Genomic DNA, 26811 nt, shown 5'->3' on the forward strand with positions numbered 1-26811 from the left:
ATAGGTTTGGAGTGCCTGTCATACGAGCAATTCGAGTTACGAGCATAACCGCTGAACGGATTAAGTTCGTAACACGGGGGCCCACTGTGTATATATATATATATATATATATATATATATATATATATATATATATATATATATATACACTGCTCACAAAAATAAAGGAACACTTTTTCTGACCTGGCATGAATTGAATTAAACCTGTCTGATAATTTTCTGGTTGGTTAAGCAGCTGAGGGCCTGGTTAATCAATTTCAGCTGTATTGGTGTTCATGGAATTGATAACCGATGCAGTGCAGTGTCAACAATTAGAAAACCCTCAAAACAGGACTGGTTTTACATGTGGAGGTCTTTTCAAGTTTCTCCCTCTTGGATCTTTTTTGGCTGGTTTTCCACTCGTGCTGATTTTGACTTGCGTAATTATCTCTACTGGCAGTATGAGGCGATTCCTTCACCCTACAGAAGTTGCACAGGTCTTCTCCAGGATGGCACATGCACATGTGCTGCAGCAAGATGGTTTAATGTGTCTCCCAGCACAATCTCCAGAACATGGAGATTTCAGGATACTGATGGTTATTCTCAGAGAGCTGGAAAGGGCCGTAGAATGTTCTCAACCCCTCAGCAGGACCGATACCTGCTCCTTTGTGCAAGGTGGAACAGGCTGAGCATTGCTCGTGCCCTACAGAATGACCTCCAGAGGGCCACTGGTGTGAATGTCTCTACTCAGACAATCAGGAACAGATTTCATTAAGGTGGCCTGAGAGCCCGACGTCCTGTAGTGGGCCCTGTGCTCACTACCCAGTACTCTGAAGCTCGACCTCATTTGCTCAAGAACACCAGAATTGGCAAGTCTGCCACTGGCACCCTGTACTTTTCACAGACAAGCGCAGGTTCACCTTGAACATCTGTGATAGACATGAAAGAGTCTGGAGAAGACAAGGAGAACGTTATAATGCCTGCAACGGCATTCAACATGACAGGTTTGGTGGTGAGTCAGTGATGGTCTGGGGAGGCATATCCATGGAGGGACGCACAGACCTCTACTGCCTTCATGAAGATGGCCTGTGAGCCCGACGTCCTGTAGTTGGCCCTGTGCTTGACTTCATTAGAGCTCGACTTCATTTACTCAAGAACACCCTGTACTTTTCACAGACGAGAGCAGGTTCACCCTGAGGACCTGTGATAGACGTGAAGAGTCGGGAGAAGACAAGGAGAAGGTTATGCTGCCTGCAATGTCGTTCAACATGACAGGTTTGGTGGTGGGTTAGTGATGGTCTGGGGAGGCATATCCATGGAGGGAGTCACAGACCTCTACTGCCTCGGAAATGGTGCTCTGACTGCCATAAGGTATCGAGATGAAATCCTTGAACTCATTGTCATACCCTACACTGGTGCAGTAGGTCCTGGTTTCCTCCTCATGCCTCACATGGCAAAAGTATGCAGGCTGTACCTGGAGGATGAAGGAATTGAAACAATTGAATGGCCTTCAAGATCCCCTGACTTAAACCCAATAAAACATCACTGGGACATTATGTTTCGGTCCATTGGGCGCTGCCAGGTTGCTCCTCAGACTGTACCAACAGCTCAGGGATGCCCTCACACAGATCTGGGAGGAAATGCCACAAGACACCATCCGTTGTCTCATTAGGAGCATGCCGCGACGTTGTCAAGCATGCATACAAACTCGTGGAGGCCACACAATATACTGAAAAGCATTTTGAGTTGCAGAAATTAAGTTTTGGAAAAAATGGACTTGCCTGCCACATCTTCATTTCACTCTGACTTTATGGTGTCTACACAATTGAGCCCTCTGTAGGCTAAAAACTTGTTTTTCCATTAAAAGACTTGGAATCCTTTTGTTGTTTGTTGTATAGATATCCAACTTCATATTGAGATCTGATGTATCTCATGTGTTTCTTTAAAGTGCTCCTTTAATTTTTGTGAGCATTATGTGTGTGTATATATCCAACATGAATAACCTGTTTTTTGTAGAACTTATATTATTGTGTAGCAAATAATTTACCAGTTGCTGTAGTCGGGTGTGAAGGGAATCATATATTAGGTTGTTATCATTATGTGCTTAGTTCATTGTTACCCATTTATGCAATCCTAGTTCATCTTGATCCTGTCCTTAGATAGAACTGTTGACGCACGAAAGTGTGAGCCGGGACCTTGGCCCAGCTGCCGGTGGCGCCCGGCTGGCTCTTTTGTTGTGTCTTGTAATCTGCTATGCTTCTATTCAATAAAAGCCAGGGGGGAACGGCTGGGCAGTGGAAAAACTAGCGTTGGAAGACCCACGAGTTACATTTGCCCAAGCTTTTTTCCCTATGCCGGCATAGAAAAGTCAATCTTGGCTGGTCTGAGTTACTCTTTTTGCTGTTTAAGCAGCTAGGCTTGTCCTAGTCTTCTTTTCTGAGATTTCTCTGACATCGGGTCATAGAAAACCAACAGAGCCAACATTTGTGATATGAATGCTACTGAGTCTATATTTGAATAATGAATTGAGGGGGCGTGTTAAAAAAATAGCAGGGTGGAGTTCAATTCGTAAAGTCATTCAATCTGTGAAAAAACAGGTGTGAATCAGGTGGCCTTTATTTAAGGATGAAGCCAGCACAGCTTGCTCATGCATTTCTCTCTGAAAACCTGAGAAAAATGGGTCCTTCCAGACATTGTTCAGAAGAAAATCGTACTTTGATTAAAATGTTGACTAATCAAGGGAAAACGCATAAAGAAGTGCAGGAAATGATGAGCTACTCGGCTAAAATGATCTCCAATGCTTTAAAATGGAAAGCAAAACCAGAAAGACTTGGAAGAAAATGGAAGACTACCATTCGAATGGATCGAAGGATAGCCAGAATGGTGAAAACTCAGCCAATGTTCAGCTCCAGGATGATCAAAGACAGTCTGAAGTTACCTGTGGGTACTGTGACAATTAAAAGACGTCTGTGTGAAACTAATCTATCGTCACAAAGCCCCCGCAAAGTCCCACTGTTTAAAAAAGAGAAATGTGTTGAAGAGGATGCCATTTGACAAAGAACACAGTGGCTAGCCAAAAGAGAAATGGAGAAACATTTTGTGGAAGGATGAGAGTAAGATTGTTCTCTCTGGTTCTAAAGGCCACAGATGGTTTGTCAGATAACCCTCAAACTCTGAATTCAAGCCACAGTACACCCTGAAGATAGTGAAGCATGGCAGTGCAAGCATCATGACATGGGGTTGTTTCTTTTATTATAATGTCAGGCCTATTTAACGCATGGATCAGTTTGGATACATCAAAATCCTTGAAGTGATTTTTGTTTCCTTAAGCTGAAGAGGAAATGCCCTTGAAATGGGTGTTTCAACAAGACAACGACCCCAAACACACCAGTAAGCGAGCAGCTTCTTGGTTCCAAACCAACAAAAAGAAAGTCATGGAGTAGCCAGCCCAATCTCCAATCCTTAATCAGATAGAAAACGTGGGGTGATATTAAAATCGCTGTTTCTGAGGCAAAACCAGAGGAATTATGGAACATTGTCAAATCATCCTGTGCTGGAATACCTTTTCCCAGATGCCAGAAGTTGGTTGGCCTCATGCAACACAAATGTGAAGCCGTTCTCAGAAACAAAATATTAGTTTAGTGATTCATAGGAAGGCTGAATCCTGGATATTTTTCTGTTTATACAGTAAATATTTGAGTTTGTACAGTTAAATGCAGACACTGCAAATTTTTTGAACAGCCCAATGTTCATTTTCTTCTTTTTCCGTAAAATAAGTAAATAATTTCTGCTTTTTTCTTCATGTTTTGATTTAGAATAGAATGTGCATTGTTCCTAATGCATGGAAATAAAAACTATTATAAGATTTTGAACACAACTGCATATGTATCAAATCGAATCAAGTTTATTTGTATAGCCCTGAACCACCAAAGTCTCAAAGGCCTTCACAGGTGAAATGAAATCATACAGAGACTTCTTTTCATCATATATACACAACAGCATCCCCTGATCAAAGCTCCCAGGAGGGGAAGAAAAAAACTCAAAAACCCCAATTAGGGGAATATAAGAAATCTTCAGAAGGGACCACAGGTGGTAGGAGGCCCCTTCCAGGCTCAACAGGTTGAAGTGGATGCTGAAAGTACAAAATACAAATACATACAGTGAAACTTATTATATGATTGGCTGGACACTTGTCAGTCGCTGTCCCAATGCAAAATGGTACAGGAAACAATATAATTGGTCTGATAAACCAGATAGGATGAGGTCTAATAATGGATATTATTTGATACGTTTATATTGCATTTTGTTCTATGCGAAGCATAGATTTTCTTGTGCGCTGAGTGTGCGAGCAATGCGCAACTGCGCACGCATGCAGCTTAGAGGAAACACTGGTGGCAATAGTCAAGGCGTGATATACCTATATATATATATATATATATATATATATATATATATATATATATATATAAATAACAACTACATGAATTAATGTTTCAGCATTGCTAGGAGACAGAATAGGGTGAATTTTGGCGATATTGCGAAGGTGAAAAAACACTTTTCTCGTCGTGTTCTTAACATGTTTTTGAAAAGAGAGACTCAGATATCAGGTTTTTTGCTGAGCCACTTTGGGCAATAGTACAATTATCCGAGTTCAAAGTGGTATTCTTCAACAAGTGCTGATGATGAGCAGGCCCACTAATTAACATGGCTGTTTTACTGGAGTTGAGAAGCAGAAAATTGGAAGACATACATTGTTAATATCGGCAAGGCAGACCTCCAGGTTACAGCACATAAGTGAATGTTATTTCTAAAGGCATGTATAGTTGGGCTTCATCAGCATAGCAATGAAAATTAATTGCATGTTTACGTATAATATTGTCAAGAGGGATCATGTAGAAGTTAAACACTAAAGGACCAAGTACTGGTGTCCTGCAGGGGACACCACATGAAACGGAGAAATATTCAGAGGTCACATTGCTATGAAAGACACTATGCGTCCTTCCTGAGATGTAAGGTCTGAGCCAAGAAAGTGCTGATCCGATATACCAACACATGATTCAAGTTGTTCTATAAGAATGATGATCAATAGTGTCAAATGCGGCAGTAAGGTCAAGCAATAATAATATTGATGAGATGTTGGAATCTATGTCGAAAAGAAGATCCTTTGTCACTTTTACAAGGGCTGTCTCAATTGAGTGATTGGCCCTAAATCCTGACTGGAGTTCAAATCTACTGTTATCGACCATGTAATCACTAATATAAACGTCAATCAGGTTTGAGGAAAGGTTGTTGACATCATTTTTTGTGTGAAGTTATCCTTGGGAGACAGTGATCAAGGCTGCTATGAGAAAATACCCCAACCCGATGAATCCCCACGTGGTGGGTGTGGATGTGCTGGACCGCCGCCTGGACACAGAAGGACGTCTGCACAGCCATAGACTCCTCAGCACAGAGTGGGGCCTGCCCGCGATTGTACGAGCTGTCAGTGGTCATCTTATCACCATGCTCAATCCATATAAGTGTAGCTGCTTTGAGTCGTATGCTGATTGTCATTTCATGTTGTTTTTGTAGATCCTGGGAACCAATCACCTGCAAACCTTTGTGAAAGAGCACTCCATAGTCGATCCTGAGGAGAAAAAGATGGAGCTGTGTTCGTCAAACGTGAGATCGTTGGCCTTTGTCAAGATTTCAACCACTTTTGTGGGCAAGAAACAATTTCTTTGATGTATAGTTCCCTAACTCTTATGGCCCCAGAGTATATTTTACATTAGAAAAATCTCACCACTAAATGAAAACAAAATGTACATTTAATGAAATACTTATGATTTCTGTTTCTCAATTCACTCAAACATTCACTCAAGTAGTGTTAAGCACCATTCACCCATCTCAGAGCATTCTTCTTCTTTTCCCAGCACAAGAAAACAACTGGGTCTTCATTTTTTTCATATAAGGTTGAGCACAGCCCATGAAGACTGAATTCATGCCTACTTCTCGAGAAGCTAGTGGGACTCTTGACAACCAAATCCAGGAAAGAAGCATGATGTGAGGCGCTGGCATCCCAGGCTGGAGCTGCTCTTAAAATTTTCTAAGTCCACTTCCGTTCGCTTGAACACATATACGTGTGAATTAAAGACACGCTTGGAGCAGTTCCCTCTGCGACTTTATTGCTTTATATTAGGGAAAGATATTTTAATTTGGATTTACGGTTCTAGTATCATTGATTCCAGTTCCTACCGATTCACGATTCTTAACCTCAAAAAAGGAGGAGGCCAAATACCATATGATTTTCTCTTCTTTAATTTCATGAAAAGTTTGCTCTTTATAAATTGTACCATGAGTTACTCAATGGACTATTTTTAACCAGTAGCTATATTAATATTAACACAAGAACTTCATTTTTTGAGAACCTCAAAAATATAATACTAAAGCAATTATAGCATGAAGCTGGATACCGATTGATGGGCTAAACTAGTTGTTCTATAGAATAAAAAATATACTGTACATGATAAACTCAAAGCTGCATTTGAAGGGCTGGGAAGGAAGTGTATTTTATCTAAGGAGTTTACTGTATAGCATGGATGTGTATTTATACAGTACATACTGTATATACGTCTACTGCGGCCACAGCGGGGTCCCAGGGGTGCCGCAGCTCGTGAGATCTGCAAGAATGCTCAGTGTCGCCGCCTTTGCAGATACTTCCGGGGCAGAACGAGAGAAGCGGCAAGTGGGGATGACTTGCCGTGCAACCGTGCCACAGATTTGGTGGCCACGCAGCTAAATAGAAATTGGACTTTTGCATTTTAAAATCTGAATGTTTGATGTTCAAATGTTAGGGAGAATCGCAATGTTAGTCCCACTTCTACTCATCTATCTCGATTTTAAGTGCCGAACCCTACTACCCTACTCCTTATGACTATTAACAGTTTATTCACATATTAACATGGACTGAACTTATTCATTTTAAGATTTGTAAGCTGAACTTTGAACTTAGTTCACACAAAAAGCAAACTTTCCCAACATTGCACATTTCATACACTCAATGTGCTTTCCATAAACAAAAGGACACCAACTCATTAACAAACAGAACATGAACAGAACAATAGAAACAGAACAATGATACTCATTGAGAACAGAGGTTAAAAGTCGCCTATTAGTATTATGGCGCATTCAGATGGAGCGTGTTGTTTACACTCTACGTGAGGCATTTTGTCGTTAGGTCAAGATGAAGTTCACTTTTCACGCAACAGTGTCCCGCGAGGGGAGGGGAGTGAGCTTGTTGTGCACTTTACAGTGGATCCGGAAAGGAAAGCATTGCTGAGATGTTTCACTTTACCGGGATGTGGCAGAGCCAATATTTTCTCCGACAGCTCCTTTCTTCTTCTTTTTTGCACGCTTTACGGCAATACTCGTCTGCCAAAAAAAAAGTTTCAATGTCGCAATCAAGTAGCCAATACCATGCTAAATACTGTGCTGTCAGTGATGCACTATCGTTAGCTTAGTACAGTAACTACGGTTTAACAGCTGTTAAAAAAAGGAAGCAAACACTGCACATACCAGTTGTCCCAAGTTCTCCCTTCCGCCTTTCTACAAGCCAGGTGAGTGCTCTTGCTTTGCTCCCTTTCTGTATTGAAAGATCAGCTGGCTGTCATGGGTAGGTCCGGTGACTGCAAAGCAGCCACCCTGATTGATTCCTGCCCCCTGTGTGAGCTGTTGAACGTCTCGAAGCTGATTGGCTGACGCGACACGCGGCAAAAGTTCAATTTTTTTAACTTCTTGTGTCACGCATAATTTACACGACGCTCCATCGCGTCGCTCGACACGTCATCGCGCCCGTCGCGCAAACTCAATTGACTACAAAACCGTTCGCTCTTCGCGCTCCATCTGAACGCGGCATTACAGTGATCCCTCAATTTTCGCGGTTAGTTGGGACCGGAACACCCCCTCCCCACCCCCACCCCCACCCACACACACACACACACACACACAAACACACACACACACACACACGGGTAATTTAGCAAATGTAAAAAGTCTTCGTTCTATGCATATTATTTAAGACAAATATTACAGGACTGTACACATATTTACTTAAATCTTAAATGATTAAACCTTATACACTTACTGAACAGTAGCTACCACTTTCCATCTTTTGAACTCTTGGAAGCAGCTGTCCAGACATCGAATTAAAGTGAAGCCTCTTATATCATAACAATACACTTGAAATGTGAATTTATTATAAAAGAAATCTAGGTAAAAGTCAGATTTCCAAAGCTGTGCATTTCTCCGTTGCTGTGTATGTAAGCACACAGACAGGTGTGTGCAATTGCTCTCGGCAGGCCTACGAGTCACATGATCAGCTCCCAGAGACCAAGCTGTTAATCATTGTGCTCACTAGCACGTTTTTTAACATGTGCGTGTGTGCTGAGCTGAGCAGGTGGTTACAGGAGAGACGAAAGCAAGCTTTTGGATCCTCTTACCTTTTGTAATAAATTGGAATTTAAAATGTAAAAGTTTTAATCATGTGTTTAATCAAGTGTAAATCGTTTTAATCATGTTCGTAAGCTTCTTGTTACTCGCTCTAGTCGGACGTCCGTGGAAGTGCTAAACGTATAGGCACGGAAGACATGGAAAAGAGAGGGCATACCAGTACATTTATTTTATAAGGTTTAATTATTTAAGATTAAAGTAAATATTTGTACTGCAGTAGTAGTTCAACTTCCAAGGAGTGCCAGTTACAAGTGCATTTATAGATAACTTGCCTAATTGGCATGTCTCTCCGCAATATAATTTTTTTCTCCCCTCCAAAACATCTGCGATGCACTGAGGGCGCGATAGGCGTGGCGTGTTAGGCGTGCCGCGAAGTAGCGAGGGATCACTGTACTCTACATAAAGACCTGTATTGACAACATTTAAGTACATTTTCAGCCAAACAACTGAGACATTTAAAAGCAATGCAAAGAAATAAAAGGTAGCTTCCTGAAAGTACTAAAAGACTGGAGAGTGACAAATTATTAAAAAAGTGAGATTAGAAGATTTTCAAAAGTTTTGTTTTTGTTGGACAGTATGAACCTTAAACTATTGAAATTGCAAAAAATGAATAACTTTCAAACCTTAAAAATTCTAAGAGGTTTTACTTGACATGTTTTGGTGTTTTAACTTCCTCCTTTTAGGCGATGTCATACACTTATGCATTTTATCTTTTTTTGATATCTGCTTGTCAGACAGGGATTATTATTTATTGTTTTTTTACAATATTTATAGATACATTTTCAACATATCTGTTCCTCAATGGAGTACAAATGAAAGCCAACAAACAACAAGAAGAAATAAGCCTGAAATAAGCCTGTTACATGATATGTTATGGTCCATCTATATGCATTTTTGTTTTTTCCTCAATGTCAACCATTTTTTTACCACTTCTTCTGAAAAAGATTGTTCTTCAGTCTTTATATGTAATGCTGTCCATGTCCAGTATATCATCCACGATTAACAGCCACTGTTAACAGGATGGTGCTTCAGTCTTAAGCCAATTCTTTGTAAAAGCCTTTTTACCGTCTTTATGCATGACCTCTTCCAAACATCCTAAATACAAAACCAAAAACGTCTTAGGAAACACATATCCCAAAGCATCACAGAGAGCTGAGTGAATGAAGCTGTTTGCCAGTCTGGCAGTCTTGGCCCTCAGGCTCATGTAGCGTTTGCCTGATGGCAGCATTTCAAACAGGTCGTTTTTTTTTGGCTGTGTCTTGTCCTTGATGATGTTGCGTGTTGTCCGCAAAATCCTGGTGTGGTAAATATCCTGCAGTGAGGGTAAGGCTGCTCCACAGATACGCTGTGAGGACTTGATCACACGCTGGAGAGCCTTGATGTCTTGTGCCGTGCAGTTTCTGTACCAGACTGTGATGGAGCTGGAGAGGACACTCTGAATTGTGTATCTGTAGAAGTTGTCAAGAGACTTTCCTGACACGCCAAATTTCTACAGCCCCTGCAGAAAGTACAGTCTCTGTTGGGACTTCTTGATGATCTGTCGAATGTTGTAGGACCAGGTGTGATCCTCGCTGATGTAGGTGCCAGGAAATTTGAAGGCTTTCACCTCAGTCTCATCGATGAATAGTACTTTGTGCTGCTCCACCTGCCGCCTTGGGTCTTTGATTAGTTCTTTGGTGTTGTCTGTGTTGAGGTGGGGATTGTTGCTGCGACACCAGGCCACATTGTATGCCACCTCTTTCCTGTATGCTTTCTCATCCCCACCACTGATCAGTCCGATGACTGTAGTGTTGTCCGTATACTTAATTAACTGGTGTTTTACGAGGCAACATAGTCATAGGTGAAGAGTATGTAAAGCATCATCTATCAATTCTGGCATAAACGTCTGGAGTCCATTTGATAAAATTGACGTGTATATTATATAATCTACATTCAGTACTGATATAGGTCTGTAATTCTGGCAATATTCCTTGTTTTTCAGTGGTTTGGGAATCACCACAATAATTGCCTCTGTCCATGATGGGAGAGTTTTGTTAGATAATATCTAGTTAAAGGTGATACAAAGTAGAGTTGTCAATTGTTCACTAAACGTCTTCACTGTTGGAAATCCATCACTTCCTCGTGTCTTGTTTGGTCTTAATTTCCCATGGTCTTTTAGATTTCCTCTATTCTTATTTTTGCTGTTATTTTCTCCTTTTATATTGTGCCTATTGAAGAAGGTACAGTAAATCCAGGGGCTCTAGAAAAGCCTTGATATTATTTTGATCTGAGGGAGATAGAGATGTAGGTCTGGAAATAGATGTCCTTGTTTTCTTTTGATACATGTTTAAGTTGATTTGTTTTTGGATCACATATTTTGTTGATAGTATTTTCAGCTTGTTGCTTTCGTAAGCGTCTTGCCAATATATTTTTTTTGCTTTAGGGCCAGATTCATAATATGTTTGTTTGAAATATCTTGCTTTAGTTTCTATTTTGTATTGAAGCAGATTGTTAATTTACTTTTTAATGTATTCATTCGTTGTTTGATTTTAGGGTCTATTTTACATTCCCCCTTGTGTTTCTCTTCTAAGCATTGTAGTTCTGCAATATGATTTTTGTATTGCTTTAATTCCTCCTTTTTAAGATTACTTGTGATTGTAATTAATTTTCCCTCAGAACTACTTTTAAAGCGTCCCACAATATGGCTGGGTCTGTATCCCCATAGTCATTTTCCTATAAGTATGTCTTCATGGCCATTTTAATTTGTTCAGTGACTATTGAATATTCCCACATTCAACCTCCATTCCATTTGTCTTCTTTTGCAATTCAAGCATATCTCCAGGTAGACAGCATTATGATCAGACATATCTGGCACACCAATCTTACATTCTCTTATTTTTATCTCTATCCGCTTTTAGCATAAACAAAAAAATCAATTCTTGAATAAGTAGAATGTGTTGCTGAATAATGGGTAAAATCTCTTTACAATGGATTCAAAAAAGCCCATATCGTCCCATGTATTCTTCACAAGCTTTGTGATCGATTTCTTATTTCTCTTAAAACTAGGCGTGTCTAAGTTTTAATCCATCACAACGTTGAGATCACCTCCACATATCTGTTCTATTTCGAGTGCAATGATATTCAACATTGACTTGAAAAAAACCTTTATTTCTCTCTGGGGGTGCATATATATTTATACTAGAGTTATCATTATTTGGTCCCTTTCACAATAATATACATAGGTACCCACCCTCTTTATCTTTAATTTCCATACGGAACTCAGATTTGACCATATTAGATATCAATATCGCTATTCCCCTTTTGCGACGATTATTGTGTGAACTACGTATAATATGTGTTTTCGAATCCAAACTTTTTTAATTTTGCATGGTCTGCTTTTGAAAAATGGGTTTCCTGTATAAGGTTTATGTGTGTCTCTTCTTTCTTGAGTTTTGCCATTATCCTAGCTCTTTTAATTCAGTTTTCTAAGCCATTGACATTTAACTAAAGTATTTTAACATCTTTGTTGGTAACCATAAACCTTTTCAATACTGTCCGTCATGAAATTCCCCAGCAGGCTTCTTGCTAGGCCAACATGAACAAACAAACTTGTTAGAACAAAAAACAAGCGTAACGACCACCATAAACAAAGGCCAAACAACCCACCTCGCTTTTTGGCCCGCTTTCTCTTTTGAGGGGGAAGGTCTCCCATAAGGGCCCAGAGGGCCCCCTTCCTGTAATGAGAATCAACCCAAATACGATTAATGTACTCTTACCAGTCATCCAAATGTTTTAGTCTCCCTTGAGCCAACTATACAGTTAATGACCCACCAAGGTCACATCATGCATTTCACATCAGGCTAGCGTCGACGAGGTTGGCCCTGCTTTTCTTCCCCTGAGCTGATATTCTTGCAGTCGTCCTCGAGTGTGTTTGCTGGTCTCTTCTGTGCTGCCGCTCCCCGTGTGCTTCCAAGTTGCCGTACTGGTCATTTGAAACTTTTGAATCAGCGCAGCCCCTTTATTGACAGTTGTCATGTTGTCCACCTCATGTTCTCTTCCCAGCAGGTCGCTGGTAGCCTTCACTGCACTGCCATATGTTTTCACACCACTGGTCCAATGGATACGCATCTTGTTGAGAGGAGTCTGGAATCAGATGCCTTTTTTTTTTAAGACTTTCTTGATGTTTAAATAGGCTTTAGGCTGTTGTAGCATCCTTTCAGAATAATCATGATCAACGTAAATCCTGTGGCTGTAGAAGGTGACAGCTTTCTTCTCCCATGCCTTTATAAAAAATAATCTTTTTCACGGTGAATTGCTGAAAGAAAATGACAATTGACCTAGGCTGGCTGAATAGTTGGATAGGATGAATAGTTGTTCGTCACTGCCTGAAGACTGCTTGAATAGGCACCAGCAAGCTGGTGACCCGAGTTAGGATAAGCAGCTACAATTAATGAATGAATGGATAGATGGACAAAGAAAACTGGAAAAGGTTTTGGAGGTATACAAACTTTATGAAAAGATCAGGGAAGCCTTTTTGAACTTTTCACTCACCTCTACATTGTATGGTTTCTAGATGAGATGCGGCTCTTATTTGTTCAAATACAGAAGATGGGGCACACATGCTCCGAGTAATTAGGGCACGAAATCTACGTATTGAAACTTTAAAGACCCGCATCCAAGAAATTACTGTCTTTTGAATTATTTCATGTATTGAAATTACAGTGAGTATTTTGTACCACAGATTACTCTTACCAACCTGATCTCAGTGGATGAGAGGCTCGTTTACACGCCTCACCCAAATGACCCTGGCGTGTAAGTTTATTTCTTTCATTTCCATGTTGTTACTCTGTCTTTTTTTTTTTAACATTTTGCTGTACCTTTCTTGTCATCCATAGAACCATCCTGACACAAGAAGCTATTATTACAGTTAAGGGAGTCAGCTTGAGTAGCTACCTGGAGGGCCTGATGGCAAAGAGAATGTCGGCTAATGCCAGAAAGGTAACTCCTACACACGTCATTGCATGAAATCGACTTGTCCACTCTCTGCAACGGTCTTTTGCTTGACATCATTTGACGCATGGGAGGGGTCTCTGTGGCAGCCCGACGGCCAAGTGCAGCTCACAGAATGATATTTGACATCATAGTTTAATGTTATTACTACAGCTCCTATGTAGTCTGCTGTGTCATTGGTGGGCATAGTGTTCTATTTCGCCCCTCCAGACCGCCAGAGGCGGTGCTAAAAGCACGTAATAAGCCTTCGCACAAACACAAGACAAGAATGCATACCATCAAAAACGTCATGTACAGTATATGACACCAAGGACATATATAAGGCAGTGTCACCCGCTAGTCTGTCTCTTAGAACCTTCTCGCACGTTGCTTTGCATGCCATACGAGTACCGCGCTTTTTGCGATTTATTTCCTTTCGCCGCTTGTAGCCCATTGACTGTGTCAGTTGGGGTTGCGTTTTACTCTCCGTCCTCCGGTGGCTGCGACACTTGTGTTGGTTTATCCTCGTTTGGTTTGCGCATGCCTTTAATGATGTTCACAGCCTGCTGTGTGCGTGCTCGCCCTAAAGTTGTGCTTTGTTTTTGTCTGGCTGTGAAGTTTCCGCGGCTGTTTGTGTTGCCTGCTCACGTCCAGCTTTTGGCGTCGCAACTGCGTCTATCATTCGTCCTAACCCCATTCCTGCCTGGCGGACTCACGGGGTGGCCGCTGTTTGCGTTGCCGGGACTCGGCGCACGTTGACACGGCCTCTTTGCCGCAGATGAGTGTGGCCATGGATGATGTGACCGGTTCTTTGGAGTCCAACAAGGCGATAGGGCGGTCCGTCCATTTCACACTTAGGACTTCAGTGATTGGACCCCTCATGCGCACACGTACGCATTACTGGACTATGCAGGCTATTTTTCAGAGCATTTAAACATCAATAAACCCGCATCAGCAATTAAAACTTATCATTCTGCGTGCCATAAATTATAATAATAATAATTTCAAATTATTTTCCACAAAGTTTTATGAAGTCCACGAAGAGCAGGAGGGCTTTAACAAGACTGTACGCTAAATTACAAATGGCACTGTGGCAAGTGTCACATCTAGGCATGGTCAGTTGGGAGCTTCCCAATTTTCTCAAAACTGAGAAATGCGCGGCTCAAAAAAGGAAGTTTGGGAAATGAGGTAGGACCGAACCGTGAGCAAAACTGGACAAAGTATCAACATACAGGTGGACCAAATCAAACTTAAGAGAACACAGACAATAAAGCCAGATGAGAGTAGAACAGAAACATTAAAAAAACGCCACAAACTCACAACAACCATTGACGTAAAATGACAAAAACATATTAACTCACCCTAAACGGCTGTCCCAAAGTTATTTCAGTTCAAAATCCATTCTTCTTTTATTCCTCAGAAAGACTTTCATGACTTGCGTGTGGAGTTTGTCTTCGTATTTCATTTACTATACAACAATAAATTCTCTTGTATTGACATGGAGGCCAATGCTGAAAGTCGCGTCAGTCCAATTTTCGTTTTGCTCTTCTTCAGTCATTGTGGGTTTTAAAAGAAAAAGCATCTATGGGTCTGGCTTTGATGTTCGCTAACGCTAACATTAGCTGGTTGAGCAACATGTTTTTTTTGTTTGTTTTTTTTTTAAATCACTTTATTTAACTACTTCCACTGTTAAACATGGTGGATCAATATAGCACCGCCTTCCTGCAGTGAGCGTCCAGTTACGTCACGTTCTACATGAGGTTCCTTGAAGGCGTTTTTATGGGTGGATTGGCTATTACAGCTGTCTAACAAAAAATGGGCCCGTACACAATGTCATTGCACACTGCACAGAAGACTTTGCGTCCTCCCCGTAAGTCATGAAGTGCCATGAAGTCTGCCTGGCGACACACCTTAGCTGAATTCTGATTGGCTAAAAACTGCAGCACTTAGAAGGATTGTAACCGTATGGATATAATATGACATGAAAAGAAAGGAAAAGATATGGATAATAATTTTAATAATAATAATAATTAATAATTATAATAATAATAATTTTAAGTATAGTGCTTCGCAGATTTTTCCAGGAAAAATTTTAAATATTTCAAAATAAAAAATTTGAAAATTGCGCAAAAATGGAAAAAAAATGAAAAAAAGCAAAAAAAAAGTACATTATACAGTACTGTATTCATCAAATAACTAAGTAATATTAGTTAATAACTATTAAGAAGTCTTCAAGCGTTAAGAGTTCGTGACGTCTTATCTTATTTTGAAATGTATACTTTTAATTTGTCGGGTCGAGTTGCATTTCCGTTTCCTGTTTCACGTTCTCTGTGCGTTATTCAGCTCGTTACGGTGACGTAGTGAATGACAACGTAAGCTCATATTTATAGTTTATTATCATTTATGTTGATAAACCACGCTACTGCCTATGTTTAGTAAGTGATAAGTATTTATTCTGTTTATGTGTTTGTTTGTGTAGAGGTTTCACTTTATAGTGAGTAGTTGTTGTTAGTTGTTGCTAGCCCGCTAATGTCGGCTAAAAATACAGTAAATTCATACATTAAAGTTCGACAAGTATTTATATGTTAGTTGACTGAATTTAACATTATTGTTGATTTATTATTGAACAGATACTACATGATACACCATACATGAGCCAAAATAAATGTGAAGTTCAACTTGATGACTTGCGTACTCCATCACCGGAGTCTTGGTGCAGATAACCAGTCCTGAGAACAAATTCTCAACAAACTAAGTAACATTAGTTATTTAATGAATATACAATAATGTTAATAAGGATAATGTAATGTTAAATAATAGGAGAAAGGAAATAAAATACGCAAAAAAAGGATTGTTTATGGTTACTGCGGCTATATTGGGGCGGACATAGAAATCTAGGAACTGATACCCTACTTTGCGGGTTTCAGACTTCGCGGGGGGTTAACACCCCCCATTAACCGCGAAGTAGGGGGGGGTCACTGTATATATATATATATATATATATATATATATATATATATATATATATATATATATATATATTTAGTAAAAATACACAAATGCGTATTTCAATCCACAAATGCGTAGCCAAAGTCACAAATACGTATTTCAATCCACAAATGTGTAACCAAAGTCCCGAATGTGCAGCGAGAACTGCAAATGTGCAATGAGATCCACAAATGCGTGACTGAAGTCACAAATGTGTAACACGATTCAAAAATGCGCAACAGAAATTCACAAATGCACAACAAAAATCACAAATGCGCAACAAGTCATAAACGTGCAACAGAAATCCACAAATGCGCAACAAAAATCCACAAATGCGCAATAAAAATCCACAAATGCGCGTCTGAAGTCACAAATGCGTAATGACAGTCAAAACACAATTGATTAGGGTGTAATTAGGGTGAGGTACAGGAACACTCGGCCTCCTGGACTGGCTGGATTCTTACACGTGACTTTTGCTACAGTCCTGGCACCACACGAAATTGCAAATGCGTGAGGGGATTTGCAAAAGCACGACAGGGTTTGCAAAAGCGTATTGGGGGACTTGTGTGTGGCTCCATATTTTGAAAGTTTTACATAATTTTCAATTTAAAGAATATTACATACATGGTACTTACACAGTACCGTTGAATAGAAGAGTAGAATGAGTTGCTACGGAGCCACACACAAGTCCCTCGGATGCTTTTGCCGCTGTCATTGGATAGGAGCGGAGCCATGACTTGTGCACGCGGACAGAGTTAAAAAAAACTTAACATCCTTCCCTAGACATAATTTATTCTCATTTTATCTACAGTATGTGGCTAGTACTTTGAATATTTTTGTGTTTTCTATCAAAATGGTCTTTGTTCTTGTTCTTGAAGACATTTTGCTCTTAAAGCTGTTTTGCAAATTAATTGCTGTCCATGGTAATAGTGGACTATTTTCTTCCTCAAATTTTATTTATTTATCTAATATTCAAAATGTGTTTTTTGTTCTTGTGTGATAATAATGTTCTTGTGTGGAAGTGTTTGTCGTAAAAGCTGTTTTGCACAGAAATTCATTGCAGCCGGCTTTGTTTTTAATGTTCATTTGTGTGTATGTTTAGGATGACTAACATAAGTCAGCATAGCTTTATACATACACACTCATTGTACTAAAGGTAAATCCAAAATAGTGAAATCACTGCCTAAGTAGTTGGCTGTTGTGCCACCACTCTATGGGATGATGAGCTAGGCTAATAATCAATACTTCAGAATAATTCAAACTCAGATATTGCTTTCTTATCTGAGTTTTTATTATTTGACTACAAATCAACTCCTCATTTCTCCCAGTGAACATTTACAGGTGAAACAGATGCCCCCAAACTGGCTTGTTAAAACTGACTAAATATTTAAAATAAGCCAATGAACAGCTCTTTGAAAGGAACGCATCGCCAAGATCAGAGCCCCTCAAAGAGCCATAAAGCCATAAATCCCATCTCTACTGCAGGGACAAACGACAGTCACGTATGTAACAGCGGTTCTATGAGCCCCGGATGACCGCCAGAGGCGGTGCTAAAAGCATGTAATGACGAATAACAACGAGGTCACGAGGAGACCCCGGCACTCACCTCAACCTCAGGTAGATGTGACACAATCACAATCACAGGCAGGATCGAGGCGAGGACGGTTGACAGACGCCGCTGCGACACCAAAAGTTGAGCAGGCAACACAAACAGCCACGGAAACTTCACAACCAGGCAAAAAAAAGCACAAGTTTATGGTGAGCACGCACAGAGCAGATTTTACAAGTCCTGTGTAAAGTTGATGGACCGCAGTGCAACGACACAGCCATGATGTGGCGCAGCTCAGTGGATATGCCAATGTGGAATCAGTCTTATTCATTAACATGCACGACAGAGTGCAGCTGAGACGCAAAGCAGTATGTAGAATCCACAGGTATCGTTTTCTCCCCAGCCTTTCATCAAGCTAAGCATGCACGTCCCACATCTTTCTATTCTGACGATATTTATTTGTTTACTCAAACGACTTGGACAGGCTTTCGGGGGCTGCATATCATTCTGATGATGGTGTGAATGAGATCATTTATGTTGTCACTTTACAGCAATTTAGAATTCACCTCTGACTTTCTTGCACTAATTAACCCGGGACCCAAATGAACCGTCCCCACCGTAATTGATGGACTTATGAAAAATTTGAGGACACGGGTTTGAATAACACGACAACACTGCATGCACACAGATAGATAGACGACTGATGGTGTCTTGTGGCATTTCCTCCCAGATCTGTGTGAGGGCATCCTGGCAGCGCCTAATGCACCGAAACATAATGTCCCAGAGATGTTCTTTTGGGATTAAGTCAGGGGATCGTGAAGGCCATTCAATTGTTTCAATTCCTTCATCCTCCAGGTACAGCCTGCATACTTTTGCCATGTGAGGCATTAGGAGGAAACCAGGACCTACTGCACCAGTGTAGGGTATGACAATGAGTTCAAGGATTTCATCTCGATACCTTATGGCAGTCAGAGCACCATTTCCGAGGCAGTAGAGGTCTGTGAGTCCCTCCAGGGATATGCCTCCCCAGACCATCACTAACCCACCACCAAACCTGTCATGTTGAACGATATTGCAGGCAGCATAACCTTCTCAGTCTTCTCCCGACTCTTTCACGTCTATCACAGCTGCTCAGGGTGAACCTGCTCTCGTCTGTGAAAAGTACAGGGTGTTCTTGAGTAAATGAAGTCGAGCTCTAATGAAGTCAAGCAGAGGGTCCTACAGGACGTCGGGCTCTTAGGCCATCTTCATGAAGTCTGTTCCTGATAGTTTGGGTAGAGACATTCACACCAGTGGCCCTCTGGAGGTCATTCTGTAGGGCACGAGCAGTGCTCAGCCTGTTCCGCCCTGCACAAAGGAGCAGGTATCGGTCCTGCTGAGGGGTTGAGGACCTACAATGGCTCTGTCCAGCGTTCCGAGAATAACCACCAATCTCCTGAAATCTCCTCCATGTTTTGGAGACTGTGCTGGGGGACACATTAAACCTTCTTGCTGCAGCACGTGTTGATGTGCCATCCTGGAGAAGTTGGACAGCCTGTGCAACTTCTGTAGAGTTAAGGAATCCCCTCATACTGCCAGTAGAGATAATTACGTAAGCCAAAATCAGCACGAGTGGAAAACCAGCCAAAAAAGACCAAGAGGGAAAAACTTGAAATGACCTCCACATGTAAAACCAGTCCTGTTTTGAGGGTTTTCTAATTGTTGACACTGCACTGCATCGGTTATCAATTCCATGAACACCAATACAGCTGAAATTGATTAACCAGGCCCTCAGTTGCTTAACCAACCAGAAAATTATCAGACAGGTTTAATTCAAGATTTTATTTGATTTAGACATAATTTTTGTTTTTTTAATAATATATTTTTAAAACTTTTTTGAGCACAGCCACTGATTTACATATTTTTAGTTCTATTTCATTGTTGATTCATTACATGAGACATTTGCTTTTCCGATTGATTGTCTCCTAGTGGGTAGCAAAAAAAAAAAAAAACATAGAAAAGACACACTGGACTATAATCCACAGTGCTCAAATTATGAGAAAAACGTTGTGGGTTATACTCCAAAAAACATGATAATTATTTTTAATTGTTTAAAGGGTTTGGCACCATTGTACATATCAGAACTTGTTCACCCTCACATTATCAAACCCTTTGATCCTGGAAGTTCCTTGATCCAGGCTCACTGTGGAACAGCCTACCTTTCCAGGTAAGAGCTGCACAGTTTGTTGCACATTTTATAACTCTGTTGAAAACCAATCTTTTCTTCTTGGCATTTGCTGCATGCTAGGCGAGTAATCTTGGCTCTGCCTGTTTTGGTTTTTATAACTGAATATATTTATCATTTGTGCTTGATAATTTATTTTGTTTTTTTAGTTACTGGAAAGCACTTTGTTTTGAGGTTGTTTATTAAACACACTTGATAAATAAACTTGGAATTTACACCATTAATTGACGTACTCCATTTGGCCATCAATTGTGCCCTTTCCATAAACAGTAACGTTAAGCACACCTGCTGTGATAGATACAACGTGACCTCAATGCATATGCAGCCATTTAGTGTTCACACACAAGTCATATAAAGGTTGCATTTATTTAGAAATTCATTTTAAAAAAAATTGGATTTCACCAAATAAACAAAATCTGAAGTCAGCACTAACCCTGCTGTATGAACGTAGCCCAAATGGAAGGAAAAGCAATCCTGTCTATCAGTCTCAACCTAGTCTTCAACCTGCTATGAAGAGAAAGGTTGGCGAAGAGAACTGGCAATGACAAGAAATGCGAGAGACTGTTCTTTTGTTGAGCACAGGGATACCTGACATGAACAGCGAAAGCTATGGTGCTAAAGAAATTTGATGGTACTTCTCTCCTAAACATGCTGACGAGTATGCGCAGTACCAGGGAGATGAGAGAGGGGACCAGATCAAAATACAAACTTATCTGATTGCCACCACCGTTGTTGACTCAAGACATTACCCCAAACAGTGAAGTAGGCTACAAAATCCCAAGAACAAACACATCATGTCACATTAAAAGAAATTCCAGACACAAAAAAGCGACTGAAATCTATCGGTCTTGAGAAAAAAACTACAAAGCCATTTCCGAGGCTGTGGAGCTCCAGCAAAATACTGTCTGAGCCATTATCCACAAATTAAGAAAACTGGAAACAGTTGCAGATGTTCCCAGGAGTGTTCGAACAACAAAGATTAGTGGGATGATGATCAAGGAAGTCACAAAAGAGCATAAAAAGAACTGCAGCCCTTGCTGGCCTCAGTTCAAGTCAGTGTTTACGACTCCACAATAAGAAAGACCCTCAGCCAGTTTAGGGTGTCCCTGGCCTACTGCCCAAAGACAGCCGAGATAGGCACCAAAGCGCCAGTGACCATATTGAGGATGTAGGAATTTATATATCTACCTTTTGTTTTAGTCATATTAATATTGGTTTGATGAAAAGAAACCTTTGCAGGTGATAAAGTATGCAAAAGAATCAGGAACAAGGCAAATACATTTTCACAGCACTGTATTCTATCTCCAGTGGGAGCCACATAAATTGAGTCAAGAGACTCCTGATGACCTTTGTCTGTCTTTGTAATCTTCCTTTTCTCTCTGTGGTTCTACAGGGCTGGGATGCTATTGAGTGGATTATTCAGAACTCTGAAAGAGAAAATATTTCTCTTTGACATTTACGATCTCTTGTAAGTTATAATCCTGAGCAACTTTCTTCTTATTAAATACACTTTTTTGTCTAAACTAAGTCTTACTTGTTTACCCTCTCACCTAATTATTGACACTTAACATTTGCAGAACCGCCACATCGTAACTTGAGCAAGTGCTTCGGAGAGTACATGGAGGTTTTTGCGCAATTCACATCACACAGAGGCTACTTGTGGAGTACATGCACAGAATGCCACTCCTGGAGTTGTGATTTCAGTAGGTCCACTGCAACGTCCAACTTCTGCTAGAAAAGGAAAAAAGTCTTGTGTGCAACAAAACAGCTGAATAGGATACGCCTGCTATTTGTACCATCCATTTAGGAGGTCACCAAGACTTTGATGTTCATCTTTCGCTCTACATTTGGACTTTTGAGGGAGGGGGGAGCTGTTGGTGTATATGTTAGGATATTTTGCATGATGAAATTAGTAGTATGGAACTGAAGCTTGGGCTTAATTTGAGTTTTGTGTTTTCCAATTGGAAAGAAAGTTTTAAGAAAAAGGTTTCTTACATTGTGACAAAGCACCAGCTCACATTTGATGCACTGGTACCTCAAACTGTACCTGGTACTGTATAATTCTGCCTGCCTATTCGATCGCCGCTCTCTTTTGACTGCGAACATGTTTGTAGATATACACGATAGCAGCTACAGGGTAAGGCCAACTAAGCCATTGTGAGAATCAGATGCACAGTATTACAAAATTGAAAATGCCAATTATGTTGAGTGTCAAGATTTTTTAGATGGGTAAAGGCAGTGAATTGCGACATTTACATTCTCATTTGAAAAGTTTCCTTTGAAATGTCAACTGTTACAAAAAATGTCTTCTTAGCAGTGTAACATTTGCAATCATACATGAACTGTAGATTGTAATATTTTCTATAGCAGATATCTTTTCATTGTTCATTTTCTATCAAACAAAAATATCACTGCAGTTGCAGCGGGTGTAGAATGTAAACACTTATATTCGTCATCTGTCATGAATGACTTCCTTTCAGAATTTAGACACTGACTCTTGCAGTTCTCAATTTATCCAAAACAGGGCTTTTTCCCCCCTTTGCCAAAGCTGGTGAAAAGGGCGCAACCTAATGACAGTGTCTGCAAAATAAATACTACAAAGTGCTTGTGAAAGTCTTTTATCTTTACAGCAGAGCATTTCTAGAATACCTTGAATAATATGTACATGAAATGTCATCAATTAATTGAGGAGCGCTCAAAGTCTGGACACAAATTCTTGTCTTGCAGATCAGAATTCTAATATGCAGCATTATTTTTTTTATTTTTATTTTTTTTTAGGATGCAAAAGGCCTTGGAAAAACACGCGTTGCACAGTCTTTGGTATCTAAGAATATACAAAATTGCGTTCATAGGCATTCATCCGAATTTGAATCTGGAATTTTTTTTTTAACTGTACCAGTTACAAGTTTGGCAGTAAGGCACACCAAGTTGTAAAGATCTCAGTCATTATCAATTGAAATAGCAGCCATGGCAAAAAAGGAGCACAACATAAAAGTATTAAATACTTAAAAAAGTGAAAAAGTAAAAAAAAAAAAAAATAATAAATAAATAAAATGAAGACACCCAGGTACTTCTATTTGATTTTGTTTCATTACTGAAACCTCTATTAACAGCAGTGCTAAATCAAACAATACCCTCTATGCTTTAAACAGCCAACACAATGTTGTCATCTTAAATAATAAACATCATGATTTCCACGTGTTGAAATAAACTATAACCAACAACAAATGAATACTTTTACATTCCCTCACTTTTACTGCTACCACTTTAAGATTAGTCTTCCAACACGCCATTACTCACATTCACTCACGTTAACAGTGGCAGGCGCTTAACATTAAAACCATCAACAAAACTAAATCTTAATTGCATATTTGCCTGATTGCCATTGAGCCACTTATCTAAATGTACATGAGATAAAACATAACATTTATGTACAGTATGTACACTGTGTTCTTCTGTGTTCCAAGGCATGTGAGGGACATCAGAATTTAAAAAGATTAATGAAATCTTGAGGGGACAGGGCCATGGTGCAGCTTTCTGGGTTGTTAGCAGTGCACGGATGATTTGTGTCCTGTGGTGGCAAATAGTGACACTTAAAATACTAATGACAGATTACAGAACAGCTTATAGTAAGCATATATTTTCAATGAAATATAAAACTTCAATTCTTTACCTTCCAGAAAAGGATGTGACAGTGTGAGCAGAAGAGCAGAGTATCACTGTACTGCTCTCGGCGAGGATAACAGCGGCTCAGCTTGAAGTACATCTTCTTCCATTCTAAGTGACCTTTATCTGACACCATCAGGCGCTTTCGGATCTAATGAAAAAGACAGCACAGCCACACACTGTAGAAGTACACTTTAGATCGTAGATTACTTAGTGTCTTATCTAGTGCATTTGTGTGGGCAGTGTGTGAAATCACTGTGTACACCGAAGACTAAATCACAAATCAAATCACAGCTTGGAATTGAGAGTGAATTACAACTTGAATATATATATATATATATATAGATATGTGTATTTTTCATCTTACGACGTGGAACGTGGCGTTTTTTGTCCCCCTCTTACGCACAAACCTTTCGTCTTACGAACCATCCAACATCCGGTCAGTGTGTCCGCACTATTTTTTTTCAATTTGCTGCATCAATAAAAACAACTTTTCTCGCATGTCATGGAAACGCCGATATGCGTTTGGTCTTATAAGGTCACAGTCACTGTCTCAGTCACGGAGATGCGGATATGCTATTGGCCGGCGTCACATCAATCACAGAAATGCCGATACGCTATTGGCCGAACGCCTTCATCTAGCTTGATGGCACAGCTGGTCGGTTTGTTGTGAAGACTTTGCAAACTTTATCTGTGAGACATGGTTTCTAAAATTGCAAGTGGTGGTAAAGGAAGAAGTAAGAGGATGATGACAATAGAAACGAAGCAGGAGATAATAAAAAAATACGAAGGAGGCGCACGCATAGTTATAACCTTGCTAGTGAGTATGTATATATACACACACACACACACACACACACACACACATATATATATATATATATATATATATATATATATATATATATATATATATATATATATATATATATACATATATACATATATATATATATATACACACACACACATATATATATATATATATGTGTGTGTATGTGTATATATATATATATACACACACATATATATATATATATATATATATATATATATATATATATATATATATACACATACACATACACATATACACATACATACATATCTACGACATGTTATGAGCAATGTGCTCAGATTAAACTGCTGTGGTGGGTTTGTCATTCAGTAATAGGAGAATTGTAAAATCTTGAAAGTGCAAGGATTTGAAATGAGTGCTAAAGGTAAAATATGCTCCTTATTTATCAATTTTCACCTATAAAAAAGTCAATATTGTATCTAATTAATTTGACAACTAAATGATTCTTCATGTTAATACCTTTAAAACCACATTTTGCCTCTTTAACTAAAAGTGACATTACATGTACTCAGGATTCAGGGAACAACCAATCACGGCTCACCTTGTAAATGTCTAATGACCACACCCAATAAACAAATTAGCCATGATTGGTCGTTACCTGATCCGTGAGTGTGTGATCATTTTTATTTAACAGTAAGTAGGAAAATGTGTCCGCAGGACAATTTAGATTTCAAATAATCCTCAGACAAAATATAAACACTTTCATGCCGAAAATGGCTAGATGAGCAAAGCATAAGTTTAAGAAAATACAATGACATCCAAATTGATCAAACAGACTTGTAAGAGGGAAACGACAAGTTGCAAACTGTGTGTGGTGGCATTGCAGCCAGTTTACATTAAGCATAAGATCACTCGCACTTATAGCCACAATAGCAACACACACAATTACATGAATACTTGCAATATTAAGCAATGTTAATTATATTAATTATAAGTAAGCAATATTAATTAGAATTTATAAATGCAGAATATCTGAGAGTATGTAGCTAAAAGTGAATATTGGCTCAAGTCAAGTCAATTTTATTTATAAAGCATGTTTAAAAAGACCAGTCAACCAAAGTGCTGTACAAAATAAAAGTGCAAAATAGGCTCGTGAATGACCAGCATGGAATTCCCTGCCCACTGCATTGGTAGATTTACAGATGTGCTACTGTAAATGTCCACATGCCTGTCTGTCTGTGAAGTGGTACTGGCAGAGTCTCTTCCAGAGCAGGCGGTCCTCAGCAAGACCTCCCAATTCTGGACAGACTTGGCCCAGGCATACTAAATCCCTGCCATCTGATAGACGCTGCATGATGTTCAGCTGCAGGCTGGCAGGCAGCTCCATCAGTGTCATGCCTGATGATGTTGGCTGCAAGGGCCACAAAAAAAAAGGAAACAAAATTAACTTACACAAACTGAAATGTGAAAGTAAGCGGTGCTTCTTTTTTCCAGTCCTCACCTTGTTGATCTGGATGTTGTTTAGCTGCTGCTGCCACTGCAAGATGTTGTCCATGCGATGCACCCACATGTTGATGTTCCCCACCAGAACAGATTTGCCCATGTCCTGAACCAGACTGCACAGCGACAGATAAAGTGTTTGGAGCAACTCCTTGATGGGGCGCACATTCTGTTGGTTGTCGAGCACTGCAGCAGGAATATTGACAGGGTGATGATTCGAAGCAGCTTGCTCCATTAGGAACAAATTATTTACAATTTGTATTGCATCTCAGAAAGTATGCTAATGAGTTGTTATTTCAGGTGGGAAAGCAGAATTAATCATGCATGATTCCTGTTTTTTTTTCTTTCTGTTAATTTTCAAAAAGGATGTAACACAATACCTTAAAGTGTAAGGGATGAAGATTAAAGTTTTGCTTGACAATTCAACAACCTCTTCACAAAGCAGAACAGTTCTTCCAAAATGTTTAGCCAGTGATTTACAACATTTGAGTCACTAAGTACAAATTTGAATCTATCTTTTCCAGTTTGAATCACACCTTCTGGAATTTGTAACGTTACATGTCATGTGAATATGGATTTCATGGCTGTGTCAGCACCCTCTGTTATAGAAGGGCTGAAGCTTCTGTCAGTTTTTAATGGAACTATGTTGGA

The 26811-nt window shown here is 39.7% G+C and overlaps 2 protein-coding genes and 1 long non-coding RNA gene across 8 annotated transcripts in view; 1 reads left to right on the plus strand and 2 right to left on the minus strand.

Annotated features, from left to right (window-relative positions):
* prelid3a (PRELI domain containing 3A) overlaps nucleotides 1-26336 on the plus strand; it is a 30454-nt gene extending 4118 nt beyond the window's left edge. For 2 of the 6 annotated variants that reach the window (XM_088410807.1, XM_088410809.1), the window contains 6 exons: nucleotides 5292-5460; nucleotides 5551-5640; nucleotides 13187-13257; nucleotides 13341-13443; nucleotides 21589-21663; nucleotides 21773-22801. In XM_088410807.1, the coding sequence (XP_088266933.1) occupies nucleotides 5292-5460; nucleotides 5551-5640; nucleotides 13187-13257; nucleotides 13341-13443; nucleotides 21589-21648 (493 nt within the window). In that variant the 3' untranslated portion in view covers nucleotides 21649-21663; nucleotides 21773-22801. Of the gene's footprint in view, nucleotides 1-5291; nucleotides 5461-5550; nucleotides 5684-5891; nucleotides 7836-13186; nucleotides 13258-13340; nucleotides 13444-21588; nucleotides 21664-21772; nucleotides 22802-26154 lie in introns of those variants that run through there. The other 4 variants (XM_088410808.1, XM_088410812.1, XM_088410810.1 and 1 more) reach the window with 4 other exon arrangements.
* On the minus strand, nucleotides 3579-15234 carry LOC148425849 (uncharacterized). Its single transcript, XR_015865085.1, has 3 exons — nucleotides 14796-15234; nucleotides 5335-5605; nucleotides 3579-4111 (listed from the first exon to the last, which is right to left on the minus strand). It is a non-coding gene; the product is annotated as an uncharacterized LOC148425849 (long non-coding RNA).
* The window catches only part of fbxo32 (F-box protein 32), a 22679-nt gene continuing 18665 nt past the window's right edge, over nucleotides 22798-26811 (minus strand). The window contains exons 6-9 of the mRNA XM_088410806.1: nucleotides 26162-26346; nucleotides 25889-26071; nucleotides 23869-24012; nucleotides 22798-23766 (exon numbers count right to left, since the gene is read on the minus strand). Coding sequence (XP_088266932.1) covers nucleotides 23677-23766; nucleotides 23869-24012; nucleotides 25889-26071; nucleotides 26162-26346 — 602 coding nt within the window. The 3' untranslated portion in view covers nucleotides 22798-23676. The remainder of the gene's footprint in view (nucleotides 23767-23868; nucleotides 24013-25888; nucleotides 26072-26161; nucleotides 26347-26811) is intronic.

The sequence above is a fragment of the Hippichthys cyanospilos genome, chromosome 3 (assembly GCF_059441005.1).
Source record: "Hippichthys cyanospilos isolate Australia breed blue-spotted pipefish chromosome 3, RoL_Hcya_1.0, whole genome shotgun sequence".
NCBI classification, from domain to species: Eukaryota; Metazoa; Chordata; class Actinopteri; order Syngnathiformes; family Syngnathidae; genus Hippichthys; species Hippichthys cyanospilos.